The sequence below is a fragment of the Hipposideros armiger genome, unplaced genomic scaffold (assembly GCF_001890085.2).
Source record: "Hipposideros armiger isolate ML-2016 unplaced genomic scaffold, ASM189008v1 scaffold_13, whole genome shotgun sequence".
In the NCBI taxonomy this organism is placed as follows: Eukaryota; Metazoa; Chordata; class Mammalia; order Chiroptera; family Hipposideridae; genus Hipposideros; species Hipposideros armiger.
The window spans coordinates 1,390,533-1,408,201 of NW_017731363.1; the positions used below are offsets into that span (position 1 = coordinate 1,390,533).

At 45.3% G+C, this 17,669-nt stretch overlaps 1 protein-coding gene across 8 annotated transcripts in view; it reads left to right on the plus strand.

The window, feature by feature from the left end:
- The window catches only part of CA5B (carbonic anhydrase 5B), a 59,446-nt gene that overhangs the window by 22,700 nt on the left and 19,077 nt on the right, over positions 1-17,669 (plus strand). For 4 of the 8 annotated variants that reach the window (XM_019666332.1, XM_019666338.1, XM_019666325.1 and 1 more), the window contains one exon: positions 9,778-9,971. In XM_019666332.1, the coding sequence (XP_019521877.1) occupies positions 9,839-9,971 (133 nt within the window). In that variant the 5' untranslated portion in view covers positions 9,778-9,838. Of the gene's footprint in view, positions 1-1,752; positions 2,299-3,198; positions 3,317-6,621; positions 9,682-9,777; positions 9,972-17,669 lie in introns of those variants that run through there. The other 4 variants (XM_019666348.1, XM_019666365.1, XM_019666355.1 and 1 more) reach the window with 4 other exon arrangements.

Below are 17,669 nucleotides of genomic sequence, written 5' to 3' on the forward strand. Positions count from 1 at the left end.
CAGCTCCAGGTTGAGCTGTTGTTCAGCATCTTAGCTGTGGAGGGCAGTGTCACTGGCCCTCATATGTGGGATCCAAACCGGGGCCCTTTGGCATCCAAAACCGGCCGGCCCCTGTTATTTTTTTAAGGCAAGAAATGAATGACATTTGAAACATTTTACATAAATGAAGCAGAATTCTCAGGGTCAGAATGAGCCTAATGAAAGTGTTCTGTTGGAAACTTGTTCTTTTCTCTGTGTTCCTTCTAGTGCAACATTTGTGAATTTTCCCACTGTCTTCAAGGCAGAAATGGAATGGAGGGTGGGAAGGGAAGAGAAGGAACTTAATATGTGATCCTAAAATCTTCATTGCTGGTATATGAAGAATTATATGTAGCCAAATTGCTACTATGGAGGGGAAAAATGTAGCTCTCTACACAAGTTAAAGGAGCATACCTTCAATAAAGATTCATTGAGAATTTATTGTGTAAGGGGCTATAGTAAGTATAAAAGTGGACGCCTGTGTTTTCTGCCCAAAGATATTCTTACTAATCAGATCAGGAAGACCTGTGGTTTCTGTCAAATGACAGAACTAAGACAATTTAGTAATGAGTTTGGTGTCCTTATTCAAGGGCAAACAACCTGTGGATTGGGCAGTCCTGTGCCTCACGCGCAGAGCGGCGCTCTTCCCAAGGGATTTGGGGCAGGAGGGAGTTTTCTAGAATATTAGAAGGGGCAAGGCTGAAACAGGGCAGGATGGGCTAGGAGGTCGGGGGTTTTCTTGTAAGGCTGGCAGGTCCTGCTCTCTAGGGTGAGGTGAGCAGGCTAAAGCTGGGTGGGAGGATTGTGACTGGTATGTGTTAGGTTTCCTTGACAGGTGTGTCCCATAACTGAAGGCTGACTCAGGTTTAGGTTTGTGACGTGGGCCGGGACTCTGGGGCGGCCTGCATTTTATGGGTCCCGATATATGAATTAACTTTATCATTACCAAATCCTTTTCCATTTATCAACCCCATTAACATTCCTTCCTTTCTAGTCATTTCTTCTTGTATCAAAACCCAAGTTGGGGCAACTTCAGGCTGTAAGCTCCTGTGACTTGCCTTATTTGTCACTGAAATATAGTACTTGAAATATGGTTTGAGTGACTGAACGGCTAATGGAGAGAGCCCTTCCCTCAGACGTGCTCGTTCAGAGATTTCTGGACAGGGAAGAAAGCTGGTTACGACCTCTTCAGGTTTTTTTGTCTTCTGGACCCAAAGTTGTAAATAGAGCAAGGATAGCATGGGTACTAGACTTATCTGGGTGATCACTTTGTAAATTATATAAATGTCTACTTCACTATGTTGTACACCTTAAATTAATATAAAATTGTATGTCAACCATAATTAAAAAATTAACAAGTTATTTTTTTTTAAATCTGTGGCCCACCTTAAAAAACTGTTTTGGATCTGATGGCCTGTATACTTAAATGCCAATCTGGCTGCATTATTCTCCTTCTATTAAGTCCCCCTTTCCCTGGCTCCCTCAACTATTTCTTTTCTCTAGTAATGTCTATACTTTAGTAAGCTGCCTCCAATCGTTTATGGAAGAAGGTGCGGTAGAACTAACTATAAAAATCAACTCTAATTTATATAGGCTATATTTGGATCAATTTCTGTGAGTTAATTTTTCAGGCAAAAATGACTGACAGCTGAAACATTTTATAAATGAGGCAAGGTTCTCAGGGTCAGGGTGATCTATTATATTTAAACTTGTTCTTTTCTCTGTTCCTTCTAGCGCAGCTTTTTTCTCTGAGTATAATTTGCTCTTTAATGAGAACAACGTGTGGAAATGATAGAACGCCACCACCATGTAGCACAACATTTTGAATGTTCCGTCAAGGCAGAAATGGAATGGAGGGTGAGAAGAAAAGAAAAAGTAACTAAATATGCTATCATCAAAGTTTTGTTGGCATATGAAGAAATAACAGTGGCAAATCTTACTGGTAGGCAGGGAAAAGTGCTATCATTCTTTCTACACATGTGAGAAGGGTAAATATTTAATGAAGATTTATTGAGAATATATCGTGTAAAAAAGTGTACTAAGTCCTATAAAAGTGGTTTCCTATGTTTGCTACCCCCAAAATATTCCTACTAATCAAATCAAGAAGACCTGTGAGTACCAAATCCTTTTCCACTTAGTAACCCCTTGCCACACCTTTAATGTTCTTGTCATTTCTTGTCACATCTGAACCCCAGTTGGGTTAACTTCAGACTGTAAGCTCGTTGAGGCTTGTCTTGTCAGGGGAGCATATACTAAAAAAATAAATATGATTTGAATGGATGAATCAGAGATTTCTGTACAGGGGTGGAAAGTCTGGTTATAACCTCTTCCCATTTTTCTTGTGGACCCAGAGTTGTAAATGGAGAGAGTAAGGCTAGCAGAGTAATCTCTGAGCGCACACAGGGCAGCAACCAGTGTTTCAATCTTAATGTGTTGTCTCGACAGCAAGAGCTCACTGGATGCCTAGGAAAGTTCATCTGCAGGAGACATCAGGAAATGCGGGAGCTCTGTTGACTCCATTTATCTGCCTAAGCTTTAAGGTCGGCTGAGGGACTAGAGGGAACGCCGGTACACACAGTTCGAGTTCAGAGCACGTGAAAACTGGCTCGAAGAAAGTCGGGTAACGTGGACATGAAAACTAGCGGGAAGGAACACGGTTGCATGATCCGTGCAGTGTTTGCGTTTTCATACTGAGCAACCTGCTCTCGGTGTATCGTTTTGATGTTTGGAAATGGGAAAAACCCCAGGAAAGTCATTTTTTTAGACTAGGCTCTTAAGCCCGCAGCCTGATTTCACCCGACAAAATCACGCCAGCGCTCAGCTCCGGGGCAGGGAAGGATTTCTCCAGAGACAAGTTGCGGGGGCGTGGTGGAGGGTGGAGGGGGGCCCGCCCACACAACATCGAATTCCTGCGAATAAGTCCCGCTGGAGAAAGGGAGGGCAAGGGGCTTGGCCCCGCCGGAGGGGCGGAGCTCCAGAGGAGCGCGGGGGCGTAAACAAGACGGAAGAAGGGGGCCCTGGCTCAGGGGCGTGGCCCGGTGAGAGGGGCGTGGCTGTGGCGGGAGGCGAGCCGCCAGGCCTTCAGCACAGATTGGGTACGGTCTGGTTGGTTTGGCTAGGGCAGCAATTTAGGGCGGGGAGGGGGAGGGACCAGGCTTATGGGCGTGGCCTAGAGGGGAGGTGCGTGGCCCGGGCCGCCGGACATGGCGAGGGGGCGTGGCTATGATGGCCAAGCTTGCTAGCCGCGATTCGGGACTAGAGCCAGCCGCAAGGTTCGTGCTGTTGCGAAAACGCTCAGGTAAGGGCAGGCGGCCGAGTGGAGTGGGGGCCGGCCGACTCCGGGAGGGCCGGGACCCTCCTTGCACACACCCGCCCTGCCGGTCTCGGAGGCGCGACAGCTATTTGCGAGTATTGCTGGGGTCCCGGCGGGGCGCCCCCGGGTCTGGGAGGCTGACAGGGCATCGCCCTTCCCCCGCTCCCGCAGCCCTCTTCTGTGGGAGTCACCAACCAGATGGCTGCATTTTATGGTTATTTGCACTTGACAGGAAAACAGCTGTCCCGGGGAATTTGTGGGGAGCGCGAGGGCTTTTCCTTAACAGAGGGTGTTGCCAGGGCTGGTTGGATGTGAATAACTCAAGAAAGTCTAACGTGCTGTGAAATAGCTGGAGACGGGTAAGGGCTACACATCTGAGATTGCAGTTCCAGAAGCCGAGGCGCCGCAAGCTGGGACTAACTTGGGTAGAGATTGTATTTCTTCCCTCCCTTGACTACACCAGGGTCTGGACGGAGCCTCAGCCACCTTGAAGGCAAGGGATCAGCATCACAGCTCTGTCTGGAGGCCAAATCTTAGCCTTATCCGTTCAGAGATTCCTTCTGGCCTTTTTGTTTTGTGCCCCGCCCCAGAATTGGAGAAGAACCTCCCAAATACAAACTTTGATGGCAGAGTCTTTGTGGCATTCAGTGTTAAATGCTACTGCCTTGAGGCTGGTGGCAACTCGTTGCTTTTCACGTAAGTGCCCTCCCCTCCCGTGTATTTTAACGGGGAAAGTTTGAGAGGTACACGAAGTTAATGTGTGCACCTCAATTTGGATAGAACTTGTTCTCTCCCAGCCACTGAAAACCACGTTGCTTTCTGCTTTCCCTGCTTCCTTTCCTGATCATCTGACCATCTTCACTCTGCTATTAAAAGCCTTGCTGGAATATTGAAAGGAGTAGCCCGATTTCTCTGGTGAGGGAAGCTGCCCCAGACCCTACCGGTGACGCGCCCCTGCACATCCATCAGAACTGCCAGTGTTTTCAGATATGGTGGAGAGGGCAAACCTTTCAGCTATCTAGGGCCTTCCTCTTACTCAGGTAATTTTACATCAGTACTAGGACTGAAATTCAGCGAAAGGCCAAGAGCAGCAAGGCCCGTTTTCTGTGCTGTACATACTTTCCTGGAGCCAGGCAAAAGGCTGTGAAGGCTCACGGTTGGAACGCAATAAAGATTGAGTGAATTGTGAGTGATTGAGTGAACATGAATATTGGGGAAATCTGATGGAAGGGAGATAATGCAGTTCATCTCGTGGACCGCTCTGGGGCAGTTAGTTGCAACACATGAAGCTGTTACTAGAAATGTATTTTGAAACCTTTGGCAACCCCAGATTAGGAACATACTCTCAGAGAAAAAAGTGGGTGAGAGGAAGAAGCTGAGCTTTCCCAGTCAAGACATGGAAACACAACTTCTGATTTAAATCCAGAGAGTTGCAAGATCCTGGCTTCTTTTCCATATCAGGAGGTGAGGAAATGAAGGGCCAATCTGATCAGAATCAAGGAAATTTTTTCAGTTTAATTCTAGTAATCTTTAATAGGTGACTTTTTTTCCTGTCTGTTTTGCATAAGTGTAAATGGCTCCATCGGGCTGAGTTCAAACTATTTGTCATTTAAAAAATACATGATTTATGAGTGATTTTTTTCAAGGCTTTCAGAATCTTTTTTCACACATTTCTAAGTATGCAAAACAGCGGATAAGGGACGAGTTGGTAAAATCCAGGGACATACAAAAATAGTGACAGCAAAGGCATATAGTATAGAAAACTTAGCCCAGCTGGGCACCATCCAGCCCATGTTCCTGTAAAAATTAAACAGAGCCACTTCAAAATGGAGTCAGAGCTGTCATTCCAAAGGAACTGCCTTGCATGTCTTACTCAAACCTGTCGACTGTTAAAACTGGGCAAATAACTTTTGGATTGGGCCTAAAGCAGCATTGTATCCCAAACTGCTTGCAAAGATGATAGGAAAATAAGACATGATTACCTGACTGAAAATGAAACACATTCTTTAGAACTAACATCACTATATTAGCTTATCTGCATCTGTAGAAATTCCTCCCTCAGCTTATTAACACCCATAGAAATGCCTTCTATTCATGTTCTTATTCCCCTTCCCTTTTTCATAAAAACCCCATGCCTTCACCTCCTAATCAGAACACTATTAGGATTTCTGCTTGAATCAGTGCTTCCTGAATAGCTATAATTCTGAATCACAAATAAATGCTTGTTGCCTCTCACTTTTTAGCCTTTTATATTAAGGTTAACAATCCCAGTATTAAGAATAGACTTAAGTAAGGACAGGTTCTCTGTGAAATCCAATAATGTATGATACTACTTCATCTTTATGTACTATGTTTGATAATTAAACATTATTTCTGCTTTTTGCAAGCTTCGGTTTTATGACATCCTAAGTTTAAATAACCACCTCTCAGTAAATTATAACATTTTAATGTAACAAGGGATTGGCTTTAGGCTTGAGTATAAATAACGTCATGGATTGTTACAGGAATTGTAGCCTGGCATTAGCTAAATTGAGTTTCCGTGTATTTGGATTTTCCTGGAACCCTCCTCGCCCTTGAACTTCCATGCTCCATTGCCTCCTCGAGTGCCTTCGCCTCTTCTCCATCTCTGGGCCTCCTAATCACTCCATTTTGTCGGTCGGCCTCTATACACCTGTTACTCCTGGCGGAGGGCTTTTCCTCTCTCGAGCCTCATGACCTCTCCTGCACCAGGGCTGCATTGCCCACTCCCCGCTAGACCTTTCCTCTCACCTGTGGCTTCCACCTCAAATCCAATAAGGAATTAGACAAAGGTGCCATCTTTCTCTTCCCCACCTGCTCTTTGTGCCGGGTTGCGTTTCTCTGCTCAGGGATTCATTCTCACTGTGCCACCAGCATCATCCAGCTGGGAAATCACGAGGCCTTCCTCAGCTTCTTCCCCTTTGTCCCCTCCAGGTGAGTGCAAACTCCACGTTTTGTTTTGTGTTATCCAAAATGGCGATCTCTGGAATGCAAGGTACCTTGTCCATCTCGACTGCCACTGCCCAGGACGGTGCTTCATTTCCTCCACTTGGATGATTGGACTTCCGGTCCAGATTCCAGCTGCCCAAATCTGAGCACTGATTTCCCGCCCAAAACCTGCCCCACACACTGTTGTCCTCGTGTTAGTTCCTGGCACTCCGTTCTTCCAGTTGCTTAGGCCAGGCCAGGAATCTCCCAGCCATCCTCCACTCTCTTCTTGCACATCTTACGGGCTGTATTTCCAAGCTATAGCCAACACCCGACACTTCTCACCACCCCCGCTGCGACACCCTTAGTTCCAGCCCCTGGATTATCCCAAATGGACTCCCTGCTTCTTTCCTGCCTCCCATCCTAGTCGATTTCCAGCAGGGGACCCTGAATGCTCTTTGAAAACTATAGGTCAGGTGTTGTCCCTCCTCGGCTCCAAAAACTCCACTGTGTCCCCATGTCTCTTCAAGCAATGGTTCCCAATCAGAGGTGATCCCCCTTCTCCAAAGGACGTGTCTGGAGACGTGTCTGGAGATGCTTTTGGTTGTCACTGTGGGAGGGAGGGCGCCCCTGGCATCTAGTGGCTAGAGCCCCGGGATGCTGCTAATCCTCCCATAGTGCCCAGGATGGCCCCTAAACCAAAGAGTTACCTGATCAGAAATGTCAACAATGCCAAGGGTGAGAAACCTGAGTTAGAGAAAGAACCTTTCCAGTGGCCTAAATCTACTTAACCTGGCATCCATTACCTCTCAGCCTCATCTCCCACTCCCCTCTTCCTTGTCCCCGCCACGCCTGCCATACTGGCCTCCATATTGTCCCTTTTATGTGCCACACACACTCTCACCTCAGGGGATGTGCACAGGCGGTTAATTCCCTCTGCCTGGAATACCCTTCCCCCTGATCACCATATAACAAATTCCTTTACCTCCTTCAGTTCTTTGCTCAAATTTCACCTCAATAAGACCTCCCCTGAGCAATGTATTTAAACACCCGACACCCCCTCCCCCGTGGCACTCCCAATTCATCGTCTGTTCTACTTTTCACTGAACAGATTTTGATTAAATTGTCTCTACAACTGAATTAGGTATTAAATTGTGGTTTGTTGTCTGTCTTCCCCTACTAGACTGTAAGTTCCACATGGGTAGAGACTTTGTGTTGTTTCCCAGTGAACCTAGAAATGTGTCTGGTGTTTCATAAATGCCCTGGAGGTCAGAGCCTGCCTGCGCCAGCTCAGCCTAGCCTCGGGCCTTTCCTGATGGCTCTGGAGCTGGATGCCAACGGGCCTCAGACCGTCACATGGCCCCTTGAGCAGGCCAGGAGCAAGCCTGCTCATCGGTAGGACTCCCTGAGTGGTCAGGCCTGCCGTTGGCCTTGTCTTATCACCACCTTCTCTTTGAAGGACAAAGCAGCACCTCCTTCCTGTTGAGTATACATTGTACTTGGCGTTGTGTTCCAGGAAATTACTAAGTCTCTTTTTTTATCTAGATTGTACGCAAGAAAGGACTCCTTTTCCATGTGTTTGCCCACCTCCCCCAACACTGAGAGTGATTACTGAGTAAACCCAAGGTTCTGCTTTTCCAACCTCTGTTGCCCTCTCTGGCCTTGGCTCCGAGGCACATCTGCCCCCGCACCCCCAAATGTCCTCATCAAGCTGACACGACCGCTGTCCATCTCTCTGCCTTTGCCCTCCTGTAAAAATTGTCTCCGATGACACATGGTTCCGATGTCAACAGCTCTTGAAACATGCAGCCTGTGCCTATGTTCTCATTAAATTAAGTCAGAGCTGTCATCACATCTTCTTTGATTAAGTATTTGTTTAATTATGCTAAGTGAAATAAAAAGCTCAGAGGAAAAACACACGTTTCCACTTACATGGAGTATGTAGAATAGGCAAATGCATAGAAACAGAAAGTGGAATCGAGGTTACTAGGGCTTGGGGGTCAGGAGGAATGGGAGTTATTGTTTAATGGGTAGACGATGTAGCGGATGATGAAAAAGTTTTGGGTATAGATAATGCCGATGGGTACACAGCATTGTGAATGTATTTAATGCCACTGAATGATATGCTTAAAACAAGTGAAAGTTATAAATATTTTGTATATTTTACCACAATAACAATGGTAACTAAAAAACAAATTATTTGTTTAAATAGCTTTTCCTTGTAGATCGCAAGCTTGTGGGAATGGGGAAACATGACTTCCATCTTTACCCAGCACAGTGCTTTGCATGAGGCAGTCGCTCATTATTGCTTCAAGTCAGCAATAGAAGTAAACGGAAAAGAACAGAATGAAGGCACATTTTTACATACCAGCTCCCTCCAAAGATGTATATATTACAAACACACCCATAAAACTACTCTGAACAAAAGTGATTTTAACTTGGTTGGAGACTTTCCAACACCGTTTGGCAGGGAAAACATGCCTTAGGTGTCACTGGCCTTGTGACCTCAGGTAGGGAGTCAGGCCTGCAGGTGAGGAGGCTCCGTGGGGTTCAGGAACTTCCTCCCGGTCCCCTTCATGTGATGATGGTCATCTCCAGTCCCTGAGGTCAGTGCCTTCATTGCAAAGTGACATGGACAACGGAGCACACGGCACTGGGCAGAAAGGCTGCCTCTTTGTGCCACCTCACTCACAATACTTGTCCGGGCACATGGCTTGTTAATAGCTAATTATAAAGAGTTCTGCCTGGAGCCCTCGTTTTTTTCTTTCAGGGTAGTAAGAGGAAGGAACTGCTTCTAGCTTTCACTGGACACACAGCAGGGCTAATTATCTTACCTTTTCCTCGGGTCTAGCCTTCTTCCCCCTAGCTCAGATCTAGTTCAGAACTTCACAGTTCCTGGTTCCTGAAATTCAGATCCGCAACTTGTCCATCACCAAGGAAGCCTACGCAGGTCATCAAGCAGCCATCATGTACCAGGCACTGTGTCCCTAAGAGACGTAGCTGTGACCAAGACGAATGCGGGCGTTATCACTGTGGGGCTTAGATGCTGGGGAGCTAGAGTCGTAAATTACATTCCTGACGAGGTATGTAATTAATCCAATGGCGATGAGCACTGTAACCAAGAAGAGGCCACTGGGTTCACCAGAAGAGGAAAGTGATGGTGGACGTGGTGATCATTAGAGGGTGGGTAGGAGTTCAGCAGGCCGAGAGTGGGCCAGGGAAGGAGGAACCTCTGTGCCATGGAGGGAGCGCAGGATGTGGGAGAGCTAACGCCCACGTGGCTGGTGTGCAGAGCGTGGACATGACGACAGCAGATGGGTCTGTTGTCCTAGGGTGACCAGTGAGTGTGAGGAACAAGAGTGGATAAACCACTGGCTCTGGTTTGGGCCTCCCCCTCCCCCACGGTGCGTACCCATCATCTGAATGTTGTCCTACTTAGAGGTTTCCACGTGATCGGCACTGCCTACAGTTAACAGCCTCTCCTCCTGTCCTGCCTCTAGGTTACTGGGACCCTGCCAGTCCTTTGGGAACTGATCAAGATTTCGAGCCAAAAAGGCGGTGATGAATAGCCTGAGGGTCATTCTTCAAGCCTCTCCGTGCACATGGCTGTGGAGAAGGTTCCAGATTCTGAGGTCCATGCCAGTGAGGCCCTGCAGCCTCTACACCTGCACTTACAAAACCCGGACCCGAGCCCGTGAGTACACGGCCACCTTAAAGAGCAGGAGGCGTGTTTCGTAAGAATGAGTGTGTTCAGGATTTGTAGGTAGGATGTCAGTGGCATTCCAGGGGGGATTATATGCCTTATGCTGTGAGAATTAACTACTTGTTTGTCTGTTTGTCCTCTACCATTAATGAGGATGTTCTTTGTCCCAGGTTCCTTGAGATATAATTGTAATGTAACGTTCTATAAGTCTAGGGTGTACAGAGTAACGACTTGATACGCGTATATATTGTAAAATGATTAGCACAGTAAGGTTTAGAAAGTCCTTTCCTGACCAGTTATCACACGTTAAAATGGGTTTACCATGCAGAAATAGCAGTAGGAAGATGTCCCAGTTCCAGTACTTTGGAACCTGTTCTTTATTGTTTCTTGTTAGCAGTCGTCTTTTCACTAAGGTTGATCCACAGACTGGGAACGGTTTCTGTGAATCTTAACGTTCTGGAAGTTGCATATTAGTGTTTGCAAGCAGCTCAGAAGAGTAGCTTCACACCCTGGCATCTTCTTTCCCGAGTCACAAATGGCAGTTCCTTCTCGCTGACCAGCTTGCCAAGCGTGTGTTCTGCTGTGGAAACAGCAGATCGAGTGAGGCAATAGATGGTTTTCCCTGAGCCGTCTTGCCTCATCCCCCTGCTGAAATACGAGTTACCGTCCCGGTGTCCCCGGGGCAGGGATTCTCCACTTGGGCACTGCTGACATGGGGTGGGTCGCTCTGTGTCGTGGGGCTGTCTGTGCACTGTAGGAGTTGGATGGCATCCCTACATGTCTCCAGATGTTCCTGAGTGTCCCCTGAGGGCCAAAATAAACCTGGTAGAGAACCCCGGGGTGCTAGGACAGGGTCATGTGTGTGTTGGTGGGGAGGTGATTAATGAAAAGGCTAAGTGTATTTTATTCATTTTCCACTTTCCACCATGAATTATCAGAGAGCTTTGAAATGTTGGCTTTCTTCAAAATCCTAGGTTTTTTAACCTTTCCTCCTCAGGCTTTGTGCTCTTTGACCCTATTTCGTAATGCCAGTCTAGCCTAGCCCCCTGCCTTGACACTGCTTCGTAAGTACGTTTTTATTGAGAGTGTATTTTGTTTCCTGTATCCCTGACTGTTATTAAAAGGAGCTGGACGGAGTCATAAGCCACTCTGGTTGCTGGGCGTGGCTTCCTCCCAGCCGGCCTACATCCTCCCGAGACTGGCTCATTCTCACCACTGGCACTTTGCGGTCTAGGGCTTCAAGTGGAAAACAATTGTCACATTGATCTGGTTACCAAAGTTTTACTTTTTAACAGACAGTTGAAAGTTAAGGGCTAAAATCCAATATGCTCATATCTTTGGGATCATTGCACTTGTTTTATGCTGACAAAACCCAAAAACTTAGTGGGGGCCTCCGTGGATGCATTTTCCAGGTGGGATGTTCTTGTTTGTAAGTTACTAAGAAAGACAGGTGAGTGACAGTCACCATTTGATTTTGTTTTGGGCACTTTACACCATCCATCCCTGTTGTCACCCAGGAGACTATTCCGCTCTCTGCTGCCCGGTCACTGAGCACGTCTTGTTCTGATACTGTGGTATGAAGTCAATACTCATTGTTTCTGGAAGCTCAGGAGCCCAGAAGGCCGAGTGTTTACTTGTGACCAAGAATGACCCAAGAGTGTTGAGGGCTAGGAAAGGTAACTGGCAAGTCCTTCGCTGCGCCTGCCACCCAGTGAGGACTCCCTGTTGGCAGCTGCCCTGGTACTGAAATTGTTGTCACCACCAATCTACCAGGCTCAGGGCCTCCCTCCTGTGTCTCTGTCTGATCATTTTTAGGATTGGGTGAAGCAGAGTAAGTTGTAAATGAAGGCGGGGGATATGGCACATTCAGGAAGCAGCATTTCACTGAGCTTGTGGTCCCTGATTTACCGTCGCTCCCCAACCTCCCCTAGGTAATCACTGGCTGTCAACTCAATCTCAAGTAGCAGACAGTAAATACTGACATTCCTAACTGTAGGGACAGGTAAGATGATCCAATAAAGATAAAAGCCTTGCACCTATTACCCAAGATGAAAATAAAATCAGTTTCACTTAGTGTATCATCTAGTTAAATTTAGCTTAATTGTCACATAAAAAAATTTAGGCATGAGATCTTAGACCATGAGAACATACATTGAATAATGTTAATTTTTTTTTTAAATCTGAGCCATCCTGCCACCTGTTGGCAGCTCAGCGGCTGCTCAGCTCGGGCCAGGAATCAAACCGCTGTTGCTCAGAGCTCAAACTGTTGAGCGAGCTCTTAACCAACTGAGCCACTCGGCCGGCTCTGAATAATGTTAATTATTAATTTCATGAAGTACAAAGACTATCATCTACAATGGAAATGGTACAGATTTGTTACTATTTCAATAGTTCTCCATGTCACGATCTCCTTACTTTTAGAAGGAAGAGAAACACTGCTTTTTAGAAACTAGAATGGCAGTGTATAAAATGTAGCCACTAGCCCCAGGTGTGTATTTACATGTAAATATAAATTTATTAACATTTGATGGCCGCATGCAGCTAGTCCTTGCATGTTGGAAATGTGCATCGTCAGGGAACATTGTTTGACAGGACTGGTCTACTTTATAACTGAACTGAGTTAGAAAGTCCTTCTGTTGCTTCTCCCATTAGTTGCGAAGAACACAAATAAAGCCTGCAGAATAAGTCCTCACTTAATGTAGTCGACAGGTTCTTGGAAACTGGAAGTAAACAGTTCTACCATAGGCTAACTGATAGAAACAAGAGTTAGGTTCCCATGGTATCTCTGTGTATCAATGAGCCTGTGGTAAAATTGGTTTCCTTGGGTCGTTTTGCTTAAAGTCACAGTTTCTAAGAACCTATCTACTATGCTAATTGTGGACTTGCTGTATTGAAAAGCTTGTTGCAATGTCTTCTTCACAGAGAATTCTGGGAATCCCCAGACCATAGCTCAGGACACCCAGACTGTCTTGTCTTTCATTAACTTTCAAATGGTCCTGAGAAACAGCTGACTGGTGAAGAGCCCCTTGGGGCCATGTCAAGGGCCTCAGGGGTATCTGTAGGCACCAGGCACTAACATAGCACTGAGCTGACCACCAGGAAATGGGGGCTTTGTCTCCTGTGCTGATGACCGCACGTGTGTGCTGTGGTTACCTGGGCTCAGCACCAAAGCACCTTTTTCATTCCTGATGCTTTAAGGAGGCAATTTGGGACTCTGTGTTCATTCTCCACAAAGTCACATGGAGGTTCCCTGTGTGTCCATGCAGTCACTGCACTCTACTAGGATCGTCTTCAATTAGATAAGGAAATAGCACATCTCAACATAAAGGACAGTCCAGGGCAAGGCTCAGGAGGAGAAGCGAATGAGTGCATCAAGTAGCTGTCCAGCAGATAAATGATGCGAGCCATAAAAGCGAGCCATGCAAGCAATTCTATATTTTCTAATAACCACATTTTAAAACGAACAAATAATATGTCAATTACGTCTCAATAAAAGTGAGGGGAAAAAGTCATTTTTGTTCATTTGTGAAATTCTAATATAGCAGATATATACAGGTGAAATATATAGGTGAAATTAATTTTTCTAATATATTTTATTTAACCCAATATATCCAAAATATTATCCCTTTAAAATGAGATATTTATATTTTATGTAAAATACTATAAATGAAATATTTTACATTCTTTGTTTTATACTAAATCTTTCAGGGTCCCTAGGTGCTTTACATTTACAGTACATCTCAGTTTAAACTAGTCGTACTGGGGGAGTGGGACCATGTGAGACAGTGCCGGTACCCAGAGTATTTTCCTAGGGGTGACAGCAAATGAAGGGATACTTAGTGTAATGTGGGGTTGTCAGGGAGTGGGCTTGAGGTGACCTTGAGTGCCTGGTAAGGTTTTAAACAATGAGCAACAGGCAGACGTGATCATGTGAACGCAGGAAGTGCTCTGTGGTAACCTGCTTGCCTGGTTGGAGAGACCATGGGTGTGAGGTAAGAGGAGAGAGCCTTGGTGTCAACTTATTTGGTTTTTTTTTATCGGTAAAATAAGCATTAAGTGCCTCATTTGTGCATGGTACCAAGTTCATCCCTGGACCTGTGGAAAAAGTATAGGACTCAGGTCCTAAGGATTTGGAGATGACACAGGCCCTTTGAGCAGATAAAGCAAATACATATTGCATGAGGCACAAGGCATGCTTGTGTGCTAAATGGTGTGAGAGTGAATGCAGTGTGACTTCAGCAGAAGGAAAGGTCAGAGTGGTTGGAGAGAATGTCAAGACGAGTTTGGGAAGATGGAGCAGAAGCAACCAAGAGGTGTGGCATGAAGTCTGAGCTGTAGAGTCCTGAATTAGGCTGGTAGTCGTGGGCAGGGCAAGGAAAAGAGAAACCCGAAAAATTAATGTGGTCAGTAGTGTAACATGAAATGAAGATAAAAGGAGAATGAAACCTTCCCAGTCATGCTGTTTATCATATTCATTCAATCCACAACTGATGAAAGCCAGCTCAGTTCTGGGTTGCAGAGCAGTGGAGGCGGCAGATAATGACACATATATGTGTAGGGGAGGACAAATAATTTTCCCTCTACCCTCTGAGTTCTTGACTGAGCCTCCCCTATAATAAAACACAGATTAACCAAAGGAAAACACACATAAGTTTAATAACATGTATCCCTCCTGTATGTATACATGGCAGAGACCCAGGAAAACTGAGTAATACCCTGAGATGGCCCAAGCCTCCACCTTGCCCAGACTGAACACTCTCAGGCAGTCCTTACAAACTCTGGGTATTTATAGCCTAAATGTCCCCTTGCCATGGTTGTTTCTTCATGTGCTCTTACCGATAAGCTGTCGCTGTGGCCCTCAGCAGCTGAGCTACTGGGTGCTTGCCAATGAGAACAAATGAGATGACATCCTGACCGTTTACATCACTCTTATATCAAAACAACTTTACTTATAAAAACAGCTTCATTCTTAGATCAAAACAACTTCACTCTTCAAAACAACTTCAGGTTTTCATTGTAAACAAGTAGATGTTAAATCATGTCAAACTGATATACAACAAGTATGAATTCTCAAGTTCCCAGCCACAAGGCTGAGTATCGCAGAGAGAAAGATGTGAAGACACTTTGTGCCATGCATCTCCAAAACTGAATCAGGGCTGTTCTAGGGCTTTCAAGAAGTTTAAAAATATCACACAAATATAGCTTTTTATCCCAACAATAGTAGTTGGATAATCAGTATTAAAATTAAAGGACAAATATCAAATAAGGCACTACAGGACAACAAAATAAGGAGGAAGATATGGCTTCCGCCTGGAAGGAATTTGCACTCTAACTCAATTATAATATGACTGTATTATACCAATTCATATACATTTTCCATTTTAGATTTCTGAAACAGAAAGTGCGTGTTCTTCTCTAAAGTACGTTCCTGTTCTTCACAAGTTCATTTATACTGAGAGAGAAAATCCAAAACATTTTTCAGACCTCTCTAGGGATGAGAGTGCTGTGTTATATGAAAAAATAGAAGAAATAAAGAATACTTTGAGTTGCCTTTGCTTTTAGCTCTAGACCAAGATTTCTCCACTTTGGCATTGCTGACACCTGGGGCCAGACAATTCTGTGCATTGTGGGATGTTTAGCTGCATCCCTGGCCTTCACCCACTAGGTGGATGTCAGTAGCACCCTCCTCCAGTTGTGACCACCAAAAAATGTCCCTGGAAATCGGCAAGTGCCCTCTGGGAGCAGGATCGCTCCATCTGTTGACAACCACTGGCCTAGAAACTACCTGGAGAGCTTTATGTCTATACTGCTAGAACCCTTTTGCCCAAAAAAACAAGGTTAAGATCTTGCACTTCCAGCTTTGGGCAGCTACCTTAGAAAACCCCTCTGTAAGAGTAAACCAAAGGCAAGTTTGTGTTATTTTTAATTTATTTATTATTTTAATGAAAAGAGGAGTGTCAGTGACCCTGCCGTGCCCGGGGAGGTTTGACTGGATAGTAGCTACCTTGTCACTTTCTCAAATCCTTAGACTCATTCTTGGGTGGGAAGGTCGAGGTGCAGAGGGTTGTTAGTAATGATTCCTCTTGATTCATATTTCTTCTAGTTTTCCAGTAGGTCTTGGTTCTACCCACCCATAGTGCTTCTAAAGGGCAGAAAACTGGACCACCCCAAATTATACACATGAGTTCAACCCATCACGCATGGGTGTTTCAACAGGTCTATCTGTGTTTTCGGGAAGTCTGCTGAGATTTACCAGGGACTTGCCACAAAAACCTGGTGCTTGAATCTTTAGTAGAAAAATGAGCGTCACTGATGTCATCAGTGCCCATGTGGGACACATTGTGTATGTACACCTTAATATGCAACGTCCGCAGCTATTCCTGTTACAGAACCCTAGGGATCTTAGCAATGCTAATATTCTGCCCAGGTTTTGCAGAATGGCTGCCTCTCCTCAAAGCTTGCTTACAGAAGAGGTGAACTCAGCATATTCACTTATATGGGACCATATAATTCCTCCAGTGGGATTCATCTTTCTCTGGTTCTCTTTGCTCGTACTTCTCTGCTGTGATTCAAGAAGTGTTTGAGTCTGTCCTTAAGGGCTTAAGTGTCTCTCTGTCCCCTGTTTTTCTCTTTCTTCATGGTATGACAGTGTAAGGGAGGAAAAATAGCTTTTCCTCAACCCTTCTAGGTTCTTGGCTAAGATTCCTCTGTAATAATAGACAGATTAACAGGAGAAAAACAAACAGAAATTTAGTAATAAGTACACCTCCTGTATACATGGGACAGACCTAGGAAAACTGAGTAATTCCCCCAAATGGCAGAAGCCACCACCTGAAATACCATCTCCAGATAAGGGGGGAGGGGGGGTCAGGCTGTTATGCAGATTTAAGTCCTAGCCTTCTCCAGTGATGAGAGTTTCTAGACATTTAGTCATCCTCCTCTTCCTGGTACAGAGAGGGAGAACCCTTACAAATGGAGATTTCCCTTATAAATGTAAATTTCTCTTACAAAAGGGTAGCTTCGACTCAGTTTTCAGAGCTTCTCCTGTGTCTGCTGTTTCTTAAAACTAGCGTAAAATAATCCTTATGCTGAAGAGACTTGGGGTGGCCCACCCTGCTCCCCATCAACAGGGCCCCCAAACCCTGAACGTCTTATACTCCTATATCTAAAACTAACAAGAAATTACTCTTTTTCCTCCCAGATTCATCAGTATCTTTCTTTATTTTTCCAAAACCCGAGGGTGTGCCTCCATCTCAGCTGGAAGCCTATAATAATTGTGTGTAAGGAATACAGAAATCTTCAAAGCAGCAAGCTAAATGATAGGATGCATGTTATGCAAGACTTTATTTCTACTAGCCAACCAATTAAAACCTTTGTTTGGCTGAACATTTGCTTTCCAAAAAATCTTCTTCCTCTTCCCCCATTTCCTTTGTTGAAAATAAGTCCATTATTGAAAATGTCGTTAATTTGTCTCTGTGTTTAAAATGAGCTTGGCAGGTGGAGCCCAGGAAATTATCAATAAAGAAACGACTCATTTGGGCCGGCCTAGTGGCGCCTTGGTTAAGAACTGGCTTGGGATGCCAGAGGGCCCCGGTTCGGATCCCACAGATGAGGGCCAGTGACACTGCCCTCTACAGCTAAGATGCTGAACAACAGCTCGACCTGGAGCTGGGCTGCTGTGAGTTGCCG